The sequence below is a fragment of the Castanea sativa genome, chromosome 2 (assembly GCF_040712315.1).
Source record: "Castanea sativa cultivar Marrone di Chiusa Pesio chromosome 2, ASM4071231v1".
Taxonomy (NCBI): Eukaryota; Viridiplantae; Streptophyta; class Magnoliopsida; order Fagales; family Fagaceae; genus Castanea; species Castanea sativa.
In genome coordinates this window covers 6,336,000-6,358,808 of record NC_134014.1, presented here as the reverse complement: position 1 = coordinate 6,358,808, position 22,809 = coordinate 6,336,000, and the positions used below count along the sequence as shown (strand labels likewise).

Genomic DNA, 22,809 nt, shown 5'->3' with positions numbered 1-22,809 from the left:
ATATTTTGATTCTTCTTCTCCCTATTTTATTTTGTATGAAATTTGATATCATTTCTACTATTTAATCTATATTTTTCTTACACAAAATTGTGAGTACTCTCTCTCTCTCTCTCTCTCTCTCTCTCTCTCTCTCTCTCTCTCTCTCTCTCTCTCTCTCTCTCTCTCTCTCTCTCTCTCTCTCTCTCTCCTTATTAAGAGATTAATGGTTTCATTTTTTAGAATGTATTTTGGCATTGTGTTTTTAAATTTGCCATCGCAACATCCTCTCTCTCTTTTATAGCTTTTGTTGAACTTTGATTTGGGTTAATACTTAGTTTTTTTTTTTGAAATAGGAATTTGAGTTTATATCAAAGCAAAATCTACATGGCTATGAATTTGAATATGTATACCTATTGTCTGAGTAATAAATAATTGTAAAGTAAATATTTTATTCATTTGATTTCATTTTAATTTTGGTTAAGATAATATATATAATAATTTTGTGATGAATTTTGATTATTATGATAATTTCCTTATTCCTTAAGAGTTGAGAAACTTGAATAATAAAGTTGAAACTTATAAAGTTTAGTTGTATATTAGACAAATACAACATAAAGTTAGAAGAAAATGATTCACCTCAAAAAATATTAATAAAAAAAAAGAATGAAATATTTGTAAAGATAAAAAAATAAAATATTTGTAGAAATATTTTTTTTTAAATAAACAACACTTAAAATAATTGTTACTTTTTATGTATTACACACCCCATTACATAATATTTATCTATTCTCACCCGAGTCTGCGGTTTGTATAAAATAAAAAATCCAAACTAGTTTTAATATTTAAAAAAATTAAAAAAAACCGTGCTCTGTATAGTGCTGACGTATGGCTTTTAGAAATGGGACAAGTTCATATTTGTCTTACCCAAAAAAAATTAACATCTTGTTAAATTTTCTTTATCTATGCAAAAAGTGGCACACTGTTTTGAATTTTCTTTATCTATGCCAAAAGTGGCACACTGTTTTGAATTAATGGAGATTTTGTCAAATTAAATATATTTTGACAAAATCTCCATTAATTGCTATTTTTGAAAAAATAGTAAAAATATAGTTGTTAAATAGTTATAGTTGCATAGGACTAGCTATATTAACTATATAAGGCAAATATAAGGCATAGAGCATGGCTTAGGTTCAGTGTTTAATTATTCTAAACGTGTCACGATAATGAAATGTATCCATTTTTAGTTATATGTTATCATTTTAACGAGTTCAGTGCATTAGATGATAACATATAAATTCTAGGATCGAAAGATTTTTTTTTTTTTTTTTGTGTTAGTATATATACTAATGGTGTTTTCTTTTCCTCAGCTCCAACGTAGTTCCATCCTTGGTTCATGTGAAGCTCCCCTCATTCAAACAGGTTTATCAAAGAAAGACTAGCTAGAGAACATTTTTTTAATTTGAACTGTTAACAGAGAACGGTTTCGTGATGGAAAATGGGATTAGAGTAACCGGTGAAACTAAGGTATGGTTTCTTTACGTTTGTGTATTTCACATTGTGTCTGTCTTTCATCAAATTGTGTGAGCAAACCAAATAGGTTGCTAATTGTGTTAGGAATTTTTGCATCACATATTAACGTCTGTCTTTCACTGCATTTACACAGCGAGTTTTTACTTTTGGCAAAGGAAGGAGTGAAGGTAAAAAGGGCATGAAGTCCTTGGTAAGCTTTATTTTAGCTACTTCTCTAGAATCTGTTATGATATATCCAAGTTGATGGTGGATGTGGACGTGTAAGAATGATTGAATGTATACATTATATGACTTTGTACTAGTGTTTGGTTGCAGTTGGGAGGAAAGGGAGGAAGCCTTGCAGAAATGGCAAGCATTGGGTTATCTGTACCACCAGGAATTACTATATCAACAGAAGCATGCCAAGAATATCAGCTGAATGGAAGGGAGTTGCCAAAAGGTTTATGGGAGAAAGTATTGGAAGGCTTGGAGACGATGGAGAAGGACATTAAAGCTTCTCTTGGTGACCCTTCTAAGCCCCTCCTCATCTCTGTCCGCTCTGGTGCTGAGGTAAGCTTTTGCTAGTGACCATAGAGTAGCTACATGTTATTAATTTATAATGTGCACTAACTGAATTGCATCTATATCAGTGATACATAAAAGGAACTGAATAGTCTTCTAATTATATAATATGTAGATTTCCATGCCTGGCATGATGGACACTGTCCTAAACCTTGGACTTAATGATGAGGTAGTTACTGGTTTGGCCTTAAAAAGTGAAGAGCGCTTCGCTTATGACTGTTACAGACGTTTTCTAGACATGTTTGGAAATGTTGTAAGTGCTTCTTCTAGATGTTGCTCTCTATGCTAACTTGTGTTCGGTTCCAGTGCTTCTCAATTCTCTGCTTAGTTTCCTGTCTTCCACAATTTGTTTGGCAATGCAGAGTCACTGAAACATTTAAAATTACCCAACTATAATGCTCCCTCTAAACCAATGCAATCTGTTGATAATTGAGTGTGCTTTTTTTTTTTTATTTAAATGGGGGTAAATGAATCAAACTGTTGTATTCTCTTGTTGCTAATTTATTGAAAAACTTGTCGTCTTTAATTGGAGGTATTGGGAATTCCACACAAATTATTTGAGGAGAAGTTAGAAAAGTTGAAGCGTGAAAAAGGAGTCAAACTTGACACTGATCTAAAAGCCTCTGATCTCAAAGAGCTGGTGAAACAATACAAGAATGTTTACCTTGAATCCAAGGGTGAAAAGTTTCCTTCAGGTACCAAGTATGACACTGAAAACTTATTTTTATTTCTTTCTTTTCTTAGAAAAACCTTTACATTGACTGATAAAGAATCCATAGGAAAATATGGCCAAAAACTGTTTATATATTCTATCCCTTTAAACTCACCCCTTTTTGGCTGTATCTATCTGCAGATCCAAAACAACAATTGCAGTTGGCTATTAAAGCTGTTTTTGATTCTTGGGATAGCCCAAGGGCCATCAAATATCGGAGCATTAATCAAATAACTGGGCTAAAGGGAACTGCAGTAAGCATTCAATGCATGGTGTTTGGGAACAGGGGAAATACTTCAGGGACAGGTGTTCTATTTACTAGGAATCCTAGCACCGGTGAGAAGAAGCTCTATGGGGAGTTTCTATCCAATGCTCAGGTTCTTATACCAGTCCCATCTTGAGCTTGCTTTAAGACTCGAACTTCTCCTTTTATGTACATATCAGTAGAGATTATCTTAGTATTGATGAGTGTAGCTAAAGAATGGCTTTAAATAGGGAGAAGATGTAGTTGCTGGAATTAGGACACCAGAAGACTTCAACACCATGAAAAGTAGCATGCCTAACGCTTACAAGGAGCTTGTAGAGAACTGTGAAATTCTAGAGAGATATTACAAAGATATGATGGTAAAAGTTCACATTTTTAGCAGATGATTCTAATTGTCATCATTACATTCATTACCCTCTTGATTTCTGAGAGGATAATGGTCTTCACTTTCTCAAATTATGAAATGCATGTCAGTCATATTTTGCCGAAATTTAACAATAAAATGATCTCTATTGTATTGCAGTAGAATACTAAGATGGGGTCTTCTCTGATTAATACAGGACATCGAATTCACAGTCCAAGAAGATAGGTTGTGGATGTTGCAATGCCGTTCTGGAAAGCGTACTGGTAAAGCTGCAGTAACAATAGCTGTAGACATGGTTAACGAAGGGCTTGTTGATATGAGCTCTGCAATCAAGATGGTGGAGCCACAACATCTTGACCAACTTCTTCATCCACAGGTATATATATAGAGATTGAAATTTTAAACTTAACCGCAAATTAAAAATCATAGGTCAAACTGCAATTTGATATTGGTTAACTGTATTTTAAGGAACTTAAAAGGTCAACTTCGATGTGAAGTAGAAACTAATGGCTGTCTATATATGCAGTAAAATTGCCATGAGCCTGCATCTTTAGTATATTTCAATCAGTTTATTTGATTAAGTTAGCTTGTTAATTCTTTTATATATGGTGTTCCTATTTTGCACTTTGCACTCAACGCTGTCCTGCTTATCATTTCTATTCTGTTCTACGGTGAAGATCCCTACATCTGCCTAATAATGCACTGTAGACGTTTGTAATTATTAATCTACATATGATCACATTCACGTGATCATAAAGGTCTTCTGACTTCATTGGGATGTTGCTGAACTAGTTTGAGAATCTGACTGCTTACAAAGACAAAGTGGTCGCCAAGGGCTTGCCAGCATCTCCAGGAGCTGCAGTGGGGCAAATTGTGTTCAGAGCTGAGGATGCTGAAACATGGCATGCAGAAGGAAAGAGTGTCATCTTGGTATGCTCAAAATAATACCCTTTTCACAATTCTTTTTCTTTCCAAGAACTGTTAGTTTGTTTTGATCTAAACAAAGGGGAATTTTCGATATGTTGGAAAAAAAAATGCAGCCTTTGGTGATGGCTTAAGATTACTGATGGAATAGATTCAGCTATAATTCTAATGGAATTGCAAATTTTTTTTCTAATGCCATTCACTGTAAAATGACTAAAACACACTTTGTGGTACCCAAATTATGCGGATTTGATTTGATTGGATTGTTTGAGTGCCTTGAGCGGGCATGTGTCGAGACCCACATCAGGTGTTTCCAAGGTGGATCTAGGGTTTATAAGTGATTACAAGGAGCCCCAATATTAACTTGACTAGTTTATAAGTAATTACAAGAAGCCCTATTTGTAACTTGACTAGTCCTTTTGAGGATAAGTGCATATGTGACTAGCGCTTCCTCATTACACACTCTTTGTATTAAAACCCATATGCTTGTATGGCTGCTTGTCAAATTATAGAATGTTATGATATTAGATGCTATATGCGTTTCAACTTTTTAATCCCATTTCATTGTTAGAACTGAAGTTTTTCCATGATTTTGTATAATTGAAGGTGAGGACAGAGACCAGACCTGAGGATGTTGGTGGTATGCATGCAGCTGTTGGGATCTTGACAGCTAGAGGTGGCATGACGTCTCATGCAGCTGTTGTGGCACGTGGGTGGGGAAAGTGTTGTGTTTCCGGCTGTTTTGAAATCCATGTAAATGACCTCAAGAAGGTGATGTTTTAAAAGTTTATCTCCTATACATTATAGCTGCCCCAAAAGAAGGAGTGTAATAATAGGTTTTGTTTATCAACAATACAGGTTGTTGTGATTGGGCATATAGTGATTAAGGAAGGAGAATGGCTCTCACTCAATGGCTCCACAGGTGAAGTGATATTGGGAAAACAACCACTCTCTCCTCCCACATTAAGTGGTGACTTGGAGATCTTTATGTCTTGGGCCGATAAGATAAGGCATCTCAAGGTGCTACAGTTGTGTTAAGTGCTCTAAGGGCTTGCATTGTCAGTAGTTGGAACTTCTATTAACTAATTTAGTGGTACGTTGCTGTAATAGGTTATGGCAAATGCTGACACCCCTGAGGATGCATTAATAGCAAGAAAGAATGGTGCCAATGGGATTGGCCTTTGCAGGACAGAGCACATGGTAATTATATCTCTTACATCACTGTCCTCCTCACATATAAAAGAAACAAATTTCCTAGATATATAGTTATCGATGGGAGTGTGTAAGTCCTTTCGAATATGGATGGTTCATTATGGTCTCCAGATAGGAGGATCTAATATGAGTTGTTTATATAGCCTTGTACTACAGTAGTAGAGTACACGTGTGCACGCAAATTTTCTTTAACAATTGTTGGAAGGACATTTTAAAATTTAATATATTTTATTTTTTTGTTATTACAATGTTGTATCCATGTAAGTACCCCAATTTCTCGTCAATTGCAAATGTTCAGTAGAGCTCAAGGAGCTAAATCAAGTTTTTTTCTTGACTTCAAACACCCACTTTAATAATTTTTGTCAAACATGTTTCATATGCAGGAAAGTTAGCGTACATGTTGGTGTTAACTAAAAAAAATAACTTATATTTACTTTCTAGATCATCTTTTATCTGGTCCAGTAAGGTTACAAATTTCATTTTCTCATGCTTTGGGATGTTTCAGTTCTTTGCTTCAGATGAAAGGCTAAAGGCTGTTAGGAAGATGATAATGGCAGTTACACAAGAACAAAGGAAGGCAGCTTTGAACTCTTTGTTACCTTATCAAAGATCTGACTTTGAGGGAATTTTTCGCGCAATGGATGGTACTTTCCTCTTCTTTTGTTTTGAAATTTTGAAAATTATGAAATATCTACCATGTGGATCAACAGCTTTGGTAAAATGCAATCACAATACCAATGGTGAGATGGACAGCTTAGTATCACATTATCTCGGGCACTTCACTCTTATTTAATCATAATTGTACATTTTTGTTCAATTTTTTGTTATCCAGTTTTATTTTGGAATTTCAGGCCTTCCAGTAACTATCCGACTGTTAGATCCTCCACTTCATGAATTTCTTCCCCATGGTGACAACCAACAGATTGTGAGCGAACTAACTGCAGAGACTGGCATAAATGAAGAGGAAGTTTTTTCAAGAATTGAAAAGTTATCAGAAGTAAATCCCATGCTTGGTTTCAGAGGCTGCAGGTTTGGTGGCCCTTCTTATGAGCTTTTGTTTCTAAGATTGCTCAAAATGTGTTCTCATAGCATTCATCGGCTAGTATAATTATAGCTTTCTTTAATTACTTTCCATATTAAAAACTAAAGTTTTCTGAATATTCAATGGAGATGATTCTTTGTTAAAAACCAATAAAGATGTTATTGAACAGACATCACACTACTTTGATGTCTCCTACATCATGTTGGGCTCCAAATATCATCACACTGAGCTAAAAATTGTGTGAGATAGATTGAGAACCAACAGCCATTGTCTTCATCTTGGCCCTATTTCATAATACTGATCAATCCACAACTGCCTCATTCGTTTTCTGACAATATAGAATCAATTGACTATCCTCATGAATTCTTATTAAACTTCTGTGAGGATGAGTATGAAAGAACTCTCAACACTGTAGTTGCTTTGAAAAACACAACTTCAAGAAATATTCAAAAGACATCTTATTGTTGTTCACAGTTCACAAATGAGTTTTTCTCCTGTGTCAACAGGCTAGGGATAGCATATCCAGAACTCACTGAAATGCAGGCACGTGCAATCTTTCAGGCTGCTGTCTCAATGAGCAAACAAGGTGTTAAAGTTTTTCCTGAGATAATGGCTCCCCTTGTTGGAACACCTCAGGCATGGTTCTGTCTATTCCTTTGTCTTATTATTCTTGTGTAATATTAGGTTCCTTATTATGCTTAAAATGATAGAGAAAGATGCAGCAATATTACATTCCTCATTCTAAATCATGTATTGTCTCTTTATTTCTTTATCTTGAATATGTGTATGTAATTTGAAACAAGAAACCTCAGTGTGATCAAACTTCATGAAATTTTAGACATGCTATTCTCCCAATTTTGAACTCATAGTCATAAAGTCAAAACTGATAGGAATTCTTACAGTTTAGTATATAGGGGATTAAAACATCCATATTGATTTTTTTTTTTTTTTTTTTGGTGAGATAAATTGACATTTTTCTATATCAGGAACTTGGACATCAAGTGAGATTAATACAAAGTGTTGCAAAGAAGGTGTTCTCTGAGATGGGTTCCTCCTTGAGCTATAAGGTGGGGACCATGATTGAAATCCCTAGAGCTGCTCTTGTTGCAGATGAGGTATACTATGTTGAAATGTTCCTTCCAGGTTTCTATAAGTACTTTTTAAGTCATAGGGAAGTCTCTATAAGGAAAGGCATTATTTTTTACTCTCTTTGAAGCTGGGCAAAAAATTATAAATTTCAACCCATAAAAAGGAATGTAATATTGAATACTGCTCATAATGCCATACATATTGTAATGGATGATTACAGATTGCAAAGGAAGCAGATTTCTTCTCCTTCGGAACCAATGATCTCACACAGATGACCTTTGGTTACAGTAGAGATGATGTTGGCAAGTTTCTCCCAACTTACCTAGCCCAAGGCATTCTGCAAAATGATCCATTTGAGGTTAGTCTTATTTTAATACGTCCGTGGGCTTCTTGGGAAGATAGATTATACTACAAGAAACAGAAGTTTCCATATTTAAGGCAATGGAGAAAAATTGAAACTTATAACGCCCATACTCCAATTTTGTTGCTTGCAGGTACTTGATCAAAGAGGTGTTGGTCAGCTCATCAAGATTGCCACAGAAAGGGGTCGTTCAGCTAGACCTAGCTTAAAGGTAAATGGAAACTTTGCATTGTAGATATGCATGTACTCTTGAATTATGTAGAAATGTTCCTCTCTAATGGAGAGTTGATAGGACATTTGGATTTGGGTTTATCTGAGAAAGATAGCATTTCATGATTGTGGCAAAAATGATACTCAAATCACATTAATGTGATGATGCCAAGCAATACATAGCTTCAATTAGCCATTTATGACAATATTTCAGCTTCATGCCTTTTGTGATGGCATGTCAAGCTGTCAGGGATGGGGCTGAATCTTGCAGCATCCATCACTCTTAAAATATTAATTTTTTAAATGTGCCCATCATCTATAATCAGGTTGAACTTGATATCAATTCTCTAACTATTTCAATATCCCATGCAACCAGCTCTGCTAGTAGCTTATTGTAATGTACTTATGTAGGGGCAAGTTTCTTTAATTTTTTTTGGTTGGTATGATTGATTATTTTTCTTCACTTGATAAATGATCATGATAAAACAGGTTGGAATATGTGGAGAGCATGGGGGGGAACCTTCTTCCATTGCCTTCTTTGCAGAGGCTGGACTGGACTATGTTTCATGTTCTCCATTCAGGTTGGGCTGTCTTGGCACTTTGAAATTTCTTATGCTACTTTCATGATTGGAACAAAATCCTGATTTAAATTTTATCAACAGGGTTCCTATTGCTAGGCTTGCAGCTGCTCAAGTTGTTGTCTGAGAGGGTTAGCTACTTCAGCACATTTCTTGACATGTATGTATCATATACAGAAATATTCAGTGATTACATTGGTGTAAGAAGAATAAGGAGAAGAAGGGATGCCATCGAATATTAGTGTAAAAAAAATAAAGGACAAGTCCTCATAGTCCTGTGGGGAAGAGGGGGTCAGAATATATGGTTTGACAGGAAAACCTGATTAATAATATAAGGAGTTATTTTTCTCCTGTTATAAAATATAAAATTCTTACCAGGTTTGAATCATCCCATCCACGTTGAATCTCTTTGCAAGCCAATTTATAACATTCAGTTCAGTATAAAGAGACTCATTAAGAAGTACCGACACTCCAAAATCTCCGACTGTGTTTGACACACACTCCCCCCAAAAAAATAGTTTAAAAAATATATTTTTATTTTAAACATGTTTTTAAAGATTTTGATAGTTGTTATTTATTTTGAAAACTTAAAAATAAACATAAAATATACTTAAAGTTACATATTAATTAATTGTTGTATTCTCTAATTGTATCATATTCTAATTTTTCAAGAACTATTATGTCATGTGTCACGTTAGATATAAGAGAAATAGAAAAGAGAGGAATAATTTATATTGGAATTATGAAATCTCAAAAATCAGATTCTGCAATGCACATATAGATGATACCATAAGTTATAACTTTGAGAGGATGACAATGCCTTACTAAGTTTAATATGTCAAAACAAATTTAGTCAGCTTCCTTGTGAGTTCTTTCAATCTCATGATTTATAGCTCATGAAGCAATCACAGTTATGACAAAATATAAAACAAGATTGAGGATTAGGAGAATGGTGGCTGTTGATTTGGAACCTTCAGAAGCCATAGATTTTGATGTTTAAAATTTAAGAAACGGAAAAACTTGAACTGGGTCTCCCTTTTTTGAGATCAGGAGAGGAATATATAAGCAAGGAGTTGTTCTTTATCTTAGCAGGAAACAATGCCAGATGAGGGTGGTCCTGTCATATATTCCTTTTTTTTTTTTTTTTTTTGGCGTGGTGTTCCCTTGCTTTTCATAATTAAGATGGAGTGTCTTTAATTCAAAGAAATAGCTTGAATTCCTTTCCATTGAGGGGCTCGCCTCACGGAAAGAAAAAGAATTTTTGTCAATTTTCCTGGTCCTAAAACTAAGATTTTCTTGTTTATTTTACATTATTAAATCTGCAGGACATCAGTTTAGCAGGAATATCTTTACCTGACCAATCAAACAAAAGGAAAGAATAAACTTCACCTCTATACCTTTTCTTGGTTGAGGTATCCTGTATTAAAATTGATTTGTTTATATAGGTCGCACTTAGCTCAACTATTCAATTTTCCTCTAATTACCTTTAACATTTATTTTTTTAATATTTATATTTCTTCAACCTTTCTCCTTTTCTTATCTTTTCATCTCTCCACTACATCTTCAACATTTCTCTCTCTCTTATCTTTTCATCTCCCCACTACCCTTTACTCAGGGTTGGTCCTTCCACTAGGCCAATTAGGCAGATGCCTAAGGCCTCCAAGTGTTACATTAATATCATTCTTTCTCTTTCCATTCATCTTCCTTTATTTTTGTATTTTCTTATTTATACCCTCTTACTATAAATTCGTCATTACCTCTTCTATTTTATGCATAATTTGCCTCACAAAAAAAGGTTATATCTCTCTCTCTCAAATTTTTTGAAGATTTTTTATTTTTATTTTTCTTGTATCTTTGTTTTAGGTTAATAATGTTTTATATTCTTTAAAACTCTACTTTAGGTTAATGCGATTTAGTTTTGTTATTTTAAATTGTTGTTTTTTTTGTTCTATTTGATTGTTAAATTTTATCCTAGGTTAATGCGATTTAGTTTTTTTTTTTTTTATTTGATTGTTAAATATTATCCTATTGGGTTATAAAGAATTAAATATAGCATATAAAAATATAATATTATTCTATTACATAACATGATTTGGATAATTTGGCATTTATTGTTTGTTTTTTGTTTGTTAAATTGTTTTTTTTTCTCTTTAATTGTTAAATTTTATCCTATTGCATTATAAAGAATTAAATATAGCATATAAAAATATAATATTACTCTATTACATAGCATAATTTGAATAATTTGGTATTTAGTCTATTACACATCATGATTTTTTATGGTGCTCAATTTAGATGTAAATTATGAGACTTTACTAATTTTTGTTTATTTTTTAATCATTTGTGGTGGACAAAGTACTCTTAATAGTTGTATTAGAAGTACTCTATAATACCATATATTTAGAGAAAAGCAAAAGTTAGCCAAATGAAAATAATTAGATGGGTGACAAATTTTATTTTTTGCAATTTTACTTTAATTGTTATTATTATTTTATAACAATGCATATATAGAAATTTGAATTGTTTATTTGATAATATGTTTTGGTTGGAAGAAATTACAATTTCTGCAAAGAAAACAACCTTAATAGATTATCAACAACAAATTATTTTTCCTAATTGGTCCAATTAATCATTATTAAGTTTATTAATTTTTTTAGTTACGTTTTTTGGTGTTTTGGATTGCAGGCAGAAAAAATAAGGTTTGAGAAAGTTTGTTTAAAACTAAAAGAAAATTTTTCAAATTTTATATTATTTTTAGTGATACACAGTGTTATAAATAAATTTTATTAAAAAATGAATATTTTCGTAAACTTGCTTTCTGAATTTCTGAGAAAAATTGTATTGTTTTCATTTTTGTACGACAAATTTATATTAATGATTTATGATTATTCTTATATTACATTTATGATTATTTCTATAATAAATAAAAATATGATTATGAAATACATTAATTTTTTATTAAATTAGTTTAAATTGTAAAAAAAATTAATAAAATCACCATAAAAATGATTATCACGTGCAACTAGGGATGACAATTTTTCCCCGCCCCTCCCCGCTTCGCCCCGTGCGGGTTTTCCCCACCCCACAAAGGTGATGAGGCGGGGATGGGGCGAGATTTTAGACCCGCATCACGAGGCGGGGTGAGGATGAGTTTACACTTTTTAGACCCACCCCGCCCCACCCCGCATTAATAAGGATTAAATTATAATTTAATCATATTCTAAAATCCTACTATTTAAACAAAAATATCATTAGCTTATTTTATTCTACCTAACATGGTTCTACCTCTCTTTTCTCTCAAGCAAAGTTGGAAATAAGGTACCAATTTTAACTCTTTTTTTTTTGTCTTTTCATTCATGATTCATATGTCTTTCTTAACTTACTTTTCATCATTAACATAATATGAGATTTTTGTGTTATACTATGAGATTTTTGTTGTGACATTGTCTTGTTAAACATTTAGATAATATTATTTAGTTTTTGCTAAAAATTAGTTTGATTTGATAGGATAAATTTATTTATAATTTCAAGTATATTTTTAATATTGAAACATGTCATTTTATTTGAAAAAATAGTAATAGTTATAGGAAAAATTAACAAGAAATAAAGTTTTACGATATAGGACGGAGCTTCGCGGGTCTTCGCGAGGCCTTAAGGGGCGGGATGGGTCAAGAAAAATCTATACGAGGCGGGGGCGAAGATCCCATCCTTCGGCTCTGCCCCGCCCCGCCCCGCCCCATTGCCATCCCTACGTGCAACGCACGGGTTCACGGTTAGTTATTTTAAAAAACAAATCTTTGTACAAAGAAAACAGTTATCAAAGATAGGGTAATGAACATACCTCTAGAATGCCAAATGGCTGGTGGGTTTTGCCCTTCAAGAGAGAGAGAGAGAGAGAGAGGTAGTCAAGTGGGTATTTGGGTGAGGAGTCTTTATAAATTATTTTGCAAAAGCAAAGTCTCAATCAATATAATAAAGCAAGTGTTACCAAGTACCAACCCAAATTTCTCAACAAGTAACAAGAACCAACCCAAATTTCTCAACAACAAAAAAAGTACAACACAAAGGTAATAAATGTTAGCCACAACAAAGACCAAGGATATGCTAACAACATATGTAATGTGGAGTCTCAAACTCCAGATTTACATAATTTATCACTAATCCTAGATTCACACATCAAACTCCGAATAATCCACTTTATTTAACTTTAACAAGTAACAATAATTTTCCACTCAAGTTTTATAACACAATCATATGTATTTGTGTGTGTGTATATATATATATATATAAACCTGTTATGGCCTGCAATTAAATTGTGTTCGGTGAATGAAAAGATATAGATGCATACAGGAAACGCCTTGATTTATTTGTCAGGATGAAATAAAATCACACACTTTACATTGTATAATTAAGATCAACACAATGGACTTCACAACCAGCACTTGAAATCCTCACCCAAAAAGAGAAGAAACATATAAAAGAAAATCACTCGCAATACTATTCCACAATCATCATGGATATACACTTTTATAAAAATAATCAACACATAAGCAGTGTAGCTCAAACTCTTCCACCATATGGTCTTGGTCTTCGTGAAACACTTCCAACCCCAGCATGGATAGCACCCGTGTATAACAGTTGTGTTGCACTCGCAACTATGGTGATGACTTCTAGAGTCCTCTGCATATTATAACACAACAATATTATACTTGTCCTAATTTTATTTTTCTATGATTATAAAATAAAAAATTCTTACCAGGTTTGAATCTGTCCATCCATATTGAATCTCTTTGCATGCCAATCTGTAACATTCAGTTCAATATTAGAAATTGAAAGAAATACAAGGAATATAAAGAGACTAAGAAGCACGGACACTCCAAAATCTCTACCGTGTTTGGCACACGCTCCCCAAAAAAACAATTAAAAAAAATATTTTGATTTTAAATACGATTTAGATATTTGATAGTTGTTATTTATTTTGAAAACTTAAACACAATTTTCCGATACCTAAAGAAAATATACCTGAAGTTATATATTAATTATCGTATCCTACTGTACCATGTCCTAATTTTTCAAGAATTGTCGTGTCATGTGTCACGATATATAAGAGAAATAGAAAAGAGCAGAATAATTTATATACCCCATGGCAAATAGAGTGAGTGACAAAGTTACAAGAGAAGAGTCAGCTGCTGCGAGTAGGTTGGGTGCATTCCATTGAGAAACATTACTGAGGCCAGTAAATGAGGTGCCCATGCCCACAACACCAGCAAGGAGTGCTAAAATGACAAAGAAACCGGTCGCCATATTGCCCACTGGGAAGTAAATTGGAAATATGCGAGCTGGAATTGGCAAAACAGATGCTGCAATGCACGTATATAGATGCTACCATAAGTTATAACCGTGAGAGGATGACAATAGCTGACTAAGTTTAATATGTAAAAAACAAGTTTAGTTACCTGTCTCATGAGTTCTTTCAATCCCATGATTTATAGCCCATGAAGCAATCACAGTTATGACAAAATATAAAACAAGATTGAGGATTAGGAGAATAGTAGCTGTTGATTTGGAACCTCCAGCAGCCATGGATTTTGATGTTGAAATTTAAGAAAAGGAAAAACTTGAACTGGGTTACCCTTTTTGAGATCAGGAGAGGAATATATAAGCAACGACTTGTTCTTTATCTCACGAGGAAACAATGCCAGATGAGGGTGGTCCAGTCATATATTCTTTTTTTCTTTTTTTGGTGTGTTCCTTTGCTTTTCATTATTTAAATGGAGTGTCTTTAATTCAAAGAAACCGCTTGAATTCCTTTCCATTGAGGGGCTTGCCTCATGGAAGGGAAAAGAATTTTTGTCAATTTCCCTGGTCGTAAAACTAAGATTCTCTGGTTTATTTATATTATTAAATCTGCAGGACATCAGTTTGGCTGGAATATCTTTACCTGACTAATCAATCAAAAGAAAAGAATAAACTTCCCCTGTATTCCTTTTCCTGGTTGAGGTATCCTGTATTGAAATTGCTTTTCATTATGTCCTTGCACCCCAATAGATGAGTGCCACTTATATTCACATGCTTTTTTGAAATATAAAAAGAGATGAAAATTGCTAAAGATACAGTCCACAATTCATTCAGCCAAGAAAAAACACAATTCAATGGTATGAACATTATAGTAGAACCAAGTCTGAGAACATTGAAGGTGCAGATATCCCAAGTGATATGCCCAACAGCTGTCAAATGTATTCATGATGCAGGATGTCTTACACCTGATAAACCATTCTACAAGCTTGGGCATGAACAATCACTCACTGTCATGACCCTTATTTACAAAAGATCTGCTCTAACAAATCTAGAAGGCTTCCCTGCATGTGGGCTAACTAATCCCCAGTAATTTCTTTCTTAATGTCTTCAGGTTATGTTGAACAAATAGACTTTAAACATTCAATGCCAGCTTCTGAGCAGCTAGAGCTTCAGCCTCCAGTGTTGGCTCCCATAAAATTGTAGTTTCTGCCAATAGTGCAGTCACAATGTAAGGGTCCATGTTTGAAGCTGGACGCCGATCTTCCAAGTACCCTAACACAATAGTAGGCAATATCAAAAGGTTTAGCAATCAAAACAGAGACAATTTTAGAATTCAAAAGTTCAAAACTTAAAAAAGGTGGGGAAAAGAAATCCATGGAATAGCCAAAAAGCAAATAGCGATAACAAAATAGGGCAAAGAGTACTATGAATTTTGAAACAAACGCAATCAACTTGACTTTATAAAGATTTGCACATATAGTTATGTCGTTCCAGATTTATTAACAGTGATTGACATAATTTGCAGTATTAATTGATAACATATTTGTTATAGCTGCTTCTGGACATGAGTATAAATTGCTTAGCCAGTGAAGGGTGAATGCCCCTAAATTACCCAGCAACTAGTTATGGTGAGTGGGTCAGTTGTCCTTGTCCATAGGTTTTATTGGCTAGAGACAAGTCCAAAAGGCTCTTCTTCAAAAAGGTTCCCTACATTATTATATAAATTTGTTCTAGTTTAAAAATGAATTCCTTCTGAGAATGTTAATTGTTAAGTCATGTATGCTTTTGATATGTTTGTTTCAACTTCAGTCCATGACTGAAGTTTTCCTACCCTTTTTTTGGGTAAAGAAAATGTTCCTACCCTTTGGAGAATCATAAAGCTAGATGACAAAAAGCCACAGGTCTTCTTTGGATTTAAATTATGATAAAAATTGAATTTAGAAATCATCTTCTGTTTTTTCCCTATCAATTAATTAGATCCTTCATGAGAATTGTTGTGGTACTGCTAAAGTGTTACCTTTGCCTTTCTGCTCAGTTTCACGCCCCACACGTATTGAGCAACCACGATTAGCTACTCCCTGCATATAGAATTTTTAAGAGATTTTATTAACAGAAGTATGATAATATGTCCATTACTAATTGTCTTAAGTTAGAAATGGGTTTGGAGAAGAGCGTACCCAAGAAAATGTGTTAATGCTGGCTGTTTCATGCTTTCCAGTTAACCTTCTTTCATTCCCTTCTCCATAGGCACTAATATGCTCTTTGTGGCGAAGTGACAGGTTCAAAATTGCCTTCTTTATAACCTCAAAGCCTCCATCCTCCCTCATGCTCTTTGTACTGTGAAATAATGATAAATCAAAATTTCATAGAATTAGCACCATTTCCATATACTCATATTAGTGATTTCATTAATAGAACCATGTCCCTTTCTATTCCCCTCTTTGGGCCTGAAGAGAGGTAATAAAAATCTTTTGTCCCACTCTTAGTGTACCACTTTATGCTTCACCAATTGCAGTATGTCTTGTGTTTTTTTTTTTTTTTTTTGCTCATTTTAAACCTTGGTTACTTAAAACAAGGGGGGGTAAGGTGGGGAGGAAGGAACTTGTATTAGACTGTGATTAGTGGAACATAAAGTGAAACACTCAAAGTGAGAAAGAGGATTTTATTTGAAGAGAGGAGATACCAAATGAAGCAAAAATAGAAAGAGGTGGAAAACAAAAACCTGTAATTGGTGTGGCATCCTGCACCATTCCAATCACCCTGTCAAAACAAAGAAGTCAAAGAGAGCTTCATCAGTTTATCTAATTAATTCATATGAAGATAGGAAAGTTGTATAATAGAGGTTTATTACCTCTATTGGTTTTGGATCGAGTGAGAGAACAACACCAGCTTGTTCAGTAATTCTCTGTCAGACAGAGGAGAAACAAAATATGAGTAACTTAATGGTAGAACAGACACACAAGACGATTCTTAAAACACATGACCATAAGAACAAATGGATACCATAGGCAAGTCATCATCTACTAGTCCGACAACTCATTGGCAACATGGTTGATATCTGATCCCGTATATGTTACTTATGGCTGTGAACTATTTATTTGTAATAATAACCACCTTTCAGGTTCAAAAAGAAGCACCACAAGTATAATATACAAAAAAGAATAGAAAAAACAAAGAGAACAATTTCTTCTTCATGGCGCTATCAAGAACAATTTCATAGAAACAGTTTATTATTATTAGCTGCTCTATCATATTCAACTCTTTTTTTGGTTCATTTAGAGAAGGGGAGGATTCAATTAGAAAAGCTATTCACATCCTTGATAGAAAGTCTCTTATACAATGATATCATTATCAAGGATCCAAACTCAATACCCATTGGCTAAGAGCAATAAGATACCATTTGACTTAATATTTCTCTAGCATAGCACTTTCAAATTTGTCTTGCATGAGGATAAGCAAAATGGAACTTCTTTAGTTTTATAGTGACACTCAATTTTACGTATCAAATGTTTCTAACTGATCATTTGTAGCCATTAAAGTCTTTTCTTCATTGATATAAAATATATATAAAAAAAAAAGGTCTTTCTTCATTGAAGTGGCACCTGCAGTCTTTATACTTTTTCATAAGGTTCTGCAGTTTCATAGACCCAAAAGTAATTAGGAATGAATTACCTCAAGAATGTATCTTGAACACCAAATGTGATCTCCAGCTTCAATTCCCACACTAGGTCCTACTTGATACTCCCACTGCAAGGCAATCACAAAAATTAATAGTGACAAACATTACATGAGTTCATAGGCAAGATATGAAAGAGGAGAGTGAGAGGAGAACCTGGCCGGGCATGACCTCCCCATTGGTGCCACTGACGTTAATTCCAGCATATAAGCAAGCTTTGTAATGAGCATCTGATATATCACGGCCAAATGACTTGTCTGCCCCGGCACTACAGTAGTACGGACCCTGAGACAAACTTAAAAGTATCATATACATTGAATTCATGTCACATACTAAAACCATACAATCAAATTTGCAGAAACTTATAATCATAATTTGTGAATACAAATTGATAGTACCTGAGGACCAGGATAGCCTCCAACTGGCCAACCTAATGGCCATTTCACATTTGTTTGAAGTAAGGTGTATTCTTGCTCTATCCCATACCTGAGATAATTAGTCAGAAATCATCAGCAAAGTTCTCTTAAAATACATTTCAATAACTAAAATGTATATGAGGATGGTACTTAATCACCATGTATTAGCATATACATATTCACTTCAGGAACCCTATATATAATCACTGTTCAACTAAAAATACATGCAATGTACTAAAAATATATGTCTGCAAGTATATCACACCTTTTAAACATAGTAGAAAGGATGCAATCACTCTCTCTCTCTCTCTCTCTCTCTCACTCTCTCTCTCTCTCTCACACACACACAAACACACACACACACACATAGGAAACATGGAAAAAACCAACAATTTGATTATGAAGTATGCAACAGTGAACACCAAAATAAACAGACTCACCAAGTAACTTCATCCACAACCTTCTTGTTACTGAAGATCTCAGCAGCCCTGTGACGTTTGTTTGTTGGGATAGGCTCGCCTGCTGGCGTGTATGTATCACAAATTACCTTTTTTTTTTTAAAGCACAAGACATAATATCAATTAAAAGCAAACAAATTCAGAGTGGTAATTAAATATGATTATTAATACAATATCTTCTGAACTAACTAGCTACTTACCAAGATATTGTTACCACCACGAAAAGGATCCTTAAAAATTGCTTGAGGGCTGGAGAAAGTATTAGGTCAACTTATGGTACAAACAAAGACTTACAAAATATACATATCATATTGCCATGAAGATCTTACTATAGAATTACTTCACTATCTTCACCCGGTGCTTGACCAGTACTCGATCCATCATAATTCCACTTGGGAAGCTCAGATGGATGTTCAACAGGTTTAGGAATAGTCTGAAAATTTGGAAAATAAGATAACAACAAACTCAAATTTTCAACATGTTGAACTGTGATAAAACTCAAACATTAAGAAAGAATGCACACACATGTTCTACTTTATCATATCATTAACATACCCTTGACTTGCTACGCAGATCAATCCCAGACCCTCCAATCCTGTTTCAAAATTATCTCAAATTATTTTATATTTAAAGGAGTGCTCACATGGAGTGAGCTGAACCAGGAGTTAGTTACAAATATAAATTAGAAAGAGCACGTACCAAATGTACTCAGCAATAATTTTGTCAGTAAATGGAGTGAGGTCCAAATTTAGTAGATCTTCCATCCTATTGATAGTACCGTTTTCAGACTTCACAGCAAAAACTTGAAACTTAGCTGAGCTTTTAGATGACCATTTCTTATTCTGTTTCAACAATAGAGAACTCCACATCTTTGTTGTCATGGGACTTGAACTCACAGAGTTCCTTGTAATTCTCATCTGCCATTGTGTAGAGGGTGCTAAAATCTGCGCCATGTTTCACTTGCTCCCCACTCTGAAAAAAAAAAAAAAAATCTTTGGAGTCAGACTTAAAAGTTTAATAGATTGGAAAGATATTGAATGATGAACTGTGATGCAATTTCTTCCTTATCAATTTTCACCAAAGCAAACTCAATAATTCTAACCAAGACCATCACAACACAGTGTTATGAATATGATGAAATCTCAAGTAAAATGAGTGCCTAGACAACTGATAAGTTTGCATCTCTCTTTTTAATCATATGTTATGTTGTATCATCATTTATAATCATTGTGGAGATATGAATACTCAGCAACTTACTTCACCTTTAGAGAGGAGGGGAAAAAAAATCTGAAGTTACAGAATCAGAATCACTTGAGCTGAAGTAAAATTAAGCAGGAATTGGTTATAAAAAAAAGTCACACATAACTACAAAATGAATATAAGAAAATTTAACATTTGTGAAGGACAATTTGGAAAAAAATTGTAATCCACAAATATGAAGTTCAACAGTTGACTTTGTGGCCAATTATTTTATGAGTCTATCCTAAGAATTGGCATCTACTGATTGAATGAAAAAAAAAAAAAAAAAAAAGTCCTCAACTTGTGGACCTACCTGCATGGGAATCATCCTCAAAAAAAAGTCACCTCACCTACCTACTTTGAGCAAAAGGGCCTCAACTTGTGTGCTTTTTCTTTCTTTTTTTTCTTTTTTTTTTCACTTTTAGTTGCAATAAAAATTTTACTTCTGGATTAACTATGGGACATTACAAAAATGAAAATAAAGACAACGCTCAAAAACCTCCATAAACAGGCCTAATTTGTGAAAGCATTTGGGCTTGAATTTTACCGTTGAAGAAAAAACATATAATGTATAAAGTATAAACCCAAAAAAATATTGACATGTGGCAAAGTTAGACAAATATATGACTAAACTGACATGGTTACATTTTTCCTTAAAAGGCTGGCAAACCCATCACCTCATTACTTTAAAAATTAAATCTTTATTTAACCAAAAAAATAAAAATAAAATCTTTGTACAAAGAAAAAGTTATCAAACATAAAGGGTAATGAACATACCTCAGGAATGCCAAATGGCTGGTGGGTTTTGCAGGAATTGCCTGCGGAGGAAGGAGAGAGAGAGAGTGAGAGGTAGTCAAGTGAAGTGGGTATTTGGGTGAGGAGTGTCTATAAATTATAGTAGTGGTTGATAGGTTGAAGGTATTTTGGCTTTTCCTAGCTAGATAGGGGTGTTGTATGAGTGGAGGAAAATGGCAGGTTGGTATCTTTAGGGGCACCAAGAGAGGTTTGGATTATATTAACATTTTTTTTGGGATAATGTGTTTTTTTCAACCCTCAAAAGCTTTTTCCCTCGTGCAATCTTACCTCATTCTCTACACCATTTCACGTTCTATTTTTAAATTAAAATCTTGAATGAGGATTTGCATATTTGTTTTTTGATAAATAATGTGGTTTGAAAATATAGTCATGGCCTAGACTCTAAACTATGATTTATTTAAGACTTTAGACCCTTTGACGTGCATATAATATGTTTTTCAATTTTCAAATTGACAAGGACATGGTTTGTGTAGAATTTTACATTGGGGTCTCTATAATTTAGCCAACTCGTGAAATTTTGTATGATATTATTTTTATTTATATCGGTATTATAAGAATAAGTTTTGAAGAATTTGAAAATATTGGAATATGATTTAGACATATTATATGAATTTAAATAATTTATTGTAAAAATATTACTTATATAGTGATTGAAAACTCTTTCTTTATCGGCTATGAAACATTAAGATCCAATTTACCAACTAGACTCGACTCACTTGGGTTGGGTTGAGATTTTCTTAACTTGACCTTGTTGAATAAAAAAAAATCTCAATTCAATTTATGCACACCCTAATCGCATCAGTAAATTTTATAGACCAATATTTTGGATTTGATTTGATTGTTTATTTCTAGGATAGTTGTGTTAAAAAAGAAAAAAAAATTATTTTTCAGTTTGTGACTTTGTTCTATGTTAATGGGTATGTTTTGTTCAATTTTGTTGGAGTGATTTCGTTGGCTTTATGATTTTTTCTTTTTGTTTTGTGGGTATGGTCTCTGTTCATGAAGAATATTGTACCATTTCATGCAATACTTTGTTTCATTCTCTCCTCAAATTCTTGATGGTTGTTGTTTCTACTTTTATTGACTTTGGTCTTCCAATTTTGCCTTAGTATGGTGGGTTTTCAGATTATTTTTATTTATTTTTTGGATACTATTAAGGCCCTTCTTTTCCTTTTTTTACCAAGCCCAAGTACCATTGGGCCCATTGTTTTGTCTTTTCTTGAACCCATGTGGCCCAAGCCCTTATAAAAAATTATTTGAAAATTTGAAGGAACGTGGCTTGTACTTTGGAGGACGAAATAGTGTTTATTCTTAGTTTACCCATAGACCTAAAATGAGATTTTCCTTCAGATAAAGTTTCCTCCAAATTAGTTTAAAGGAATTTCTTCTTACCCATTATATGACAACTTATAAGAACAAAGTTTTCTCCAAATTGGCTTAAATGAATCTCCTCTAATTTATTCACGATTCATAATACTATACACATGTATTATTTAAACATATTACATGACTCATTAGTTAGGTCATGTGACTAAAAGTACAGGTGAATAGTTTTATAACTTTTTTTAATTATGAAACCATCTCTGTGTATTATTTAATCAAGACACATGACTCATTAAATAAGTCATGTAGAAAACCAAAAAAGTACACATGAACTAATTTATCAATCACCGCATAATGGGTTGGAAAAATTTTCTCTAAAAATGATTTTGGAGGGAAACTTCTTCCTATGCAAAGGGGGACTTGGAGCAGTTGCAAAACCTATAATATTTGATAAACCATCTCTAGAAATATACTATATTACATTAATTTTCAACCAATTTGCATCTAACCATGAAAAAGTTTGTCTATCATCATTTAATGCATATTGACATATCCCTTAAATTTAGTTAGTAACTTCAGGAGGGACTAAGCAGTGACGGCTCTAGAAATATTTTTCAGGGTAGTTATTAAGAAACTTAAATTATACAAAATTTAATGAAAATAGAACTTCATATATTGACCATAAAAAATAAAAATAAAAACACACACACACACATATACACACAAAGACATGAGTCTAAGAATTTCCTTTTTGAA

At 33.5% G+C, this 22,809-nt stretch overlaps 3 protein-coding genes across 5 annotated transcripts; 1 reads left to right on the top strand and 2 right to left on the bottom strand.

Annotated features, from left to right (window-relative positions):
* Nucleotides 1-1,449: 1,449 nt before the first annotated feature.
* Nucleotides 1,450-9,114, top strand: LOC142626512 (pyruvate, phosphate dikinase, chloroplastic). The gene is made up of 20 exons (XM_075800350.1): nt 1,450-1,503; nt 1,643-1,699; nt 1,825-2,058; nt 2,186-2,323; nt 2,603-2,765; nt 2,924-3,159; nt 3,278-3,406; nt 3,608-3,787; nt 4,204-4,341; nt 4,942-5,106; nt 5,194-5,355; nt 5,446-5,535; nt 6,053-6,191; nt 6,399-6,576; nt 7,096-7,225; nt 7,576-7,704; nt 7,899-8,036; nt 8,173-8,250; nt 8,739-8,830; nt 8,912-9,114. Exons 1-20 carry the CDS (start codon nt 1,468-1,470, stop codon nt 8,952-8,954), a joined length of 2,655 nt encoding a protein of 884 aa, XP_075656465.1. The 5' UTR covers nt 1,450-1,467; the 3' UTR covers nt 8,955-9,114.
* A 4,058-nt stretch (nt 9,115-13,172) lies between these two features.
* LOC142625771 (membrane protein PM19L) lies at nt 13,173-14,592 on the bottom strand. Its single transcript, XM_075799484.1, has 4 exons — nt 14,284-14,592; nt 13,968-14,187; nt 13,584-13,629; nt 13,173-13,507 (listed from the first exon to the last, which is right to left on the bottom strand). The coding sequence occupies exons 1-4, from the start codon at nt 14,408-14,410 to the stop codon at nt 13,388-13,390; spliced, it is 513 nt and encodes a 170-aa protein (XP_075655599.1). The 5' UTR covers nt 14,411-14,592; the 3' UTR covers nt 13,173-13,387.
* Nucleotides 14,593-14,954: 362 nt separating this feature from the next.
* Nucleotides 14,955-20,895, bottom strand: LOC142623884 (glutamine synthetase leaf isozyme, chloroplastic). Of its 3 annotated transcripts, none has more exons than XM_075797366.1 (15): nt 20,692-20,768; nt 19,933-19,991; nt 19,375-19,647; nt 19,231-19,270; nt 19,005-19,108; nt 18,876-18,924; nt 18,658-18,764; nt 18,200-18,287; nt 17,958-18,086; nt 17,798-17,872; nt 16,977-17,030; nt 16,848-16,885; nt 16,303-16,462; nt 16,143-16,203; nt 14,955-15,397 (listed from the first exon to the last, which is right to left on the bottom strand). In XM_075797366.1, exons 3-15 carry the CDS (start codon nt 19,626-19,628, stop codon nt 15,258-15,260), a joined length of 1,299 nt encoding a protein of 432 aa, XP_075653481.1. In that variant the 5' UTR covers nt 19,629-19,647; nt 19,933-19,991; nt 20,692-20,768; the 3' UTR covers nt 14,955-15,257. The 3 variants fall into 3 exon arrangements, with proteins under 3 accessions (XP_075653481.1, XP_075653480.1, XP_075653479.1); XM_075797365.1 differs by having other exon boundaries at nt 19,938-19,991; XM_075797364.1 differs by lacking the exon at nt 19,933-19,991 and having other exon boundaries at nt 20,692-20,895.
* Between the last annotated feature and the right edge of the window lie 1,914 nt (nt 20,896-22,809).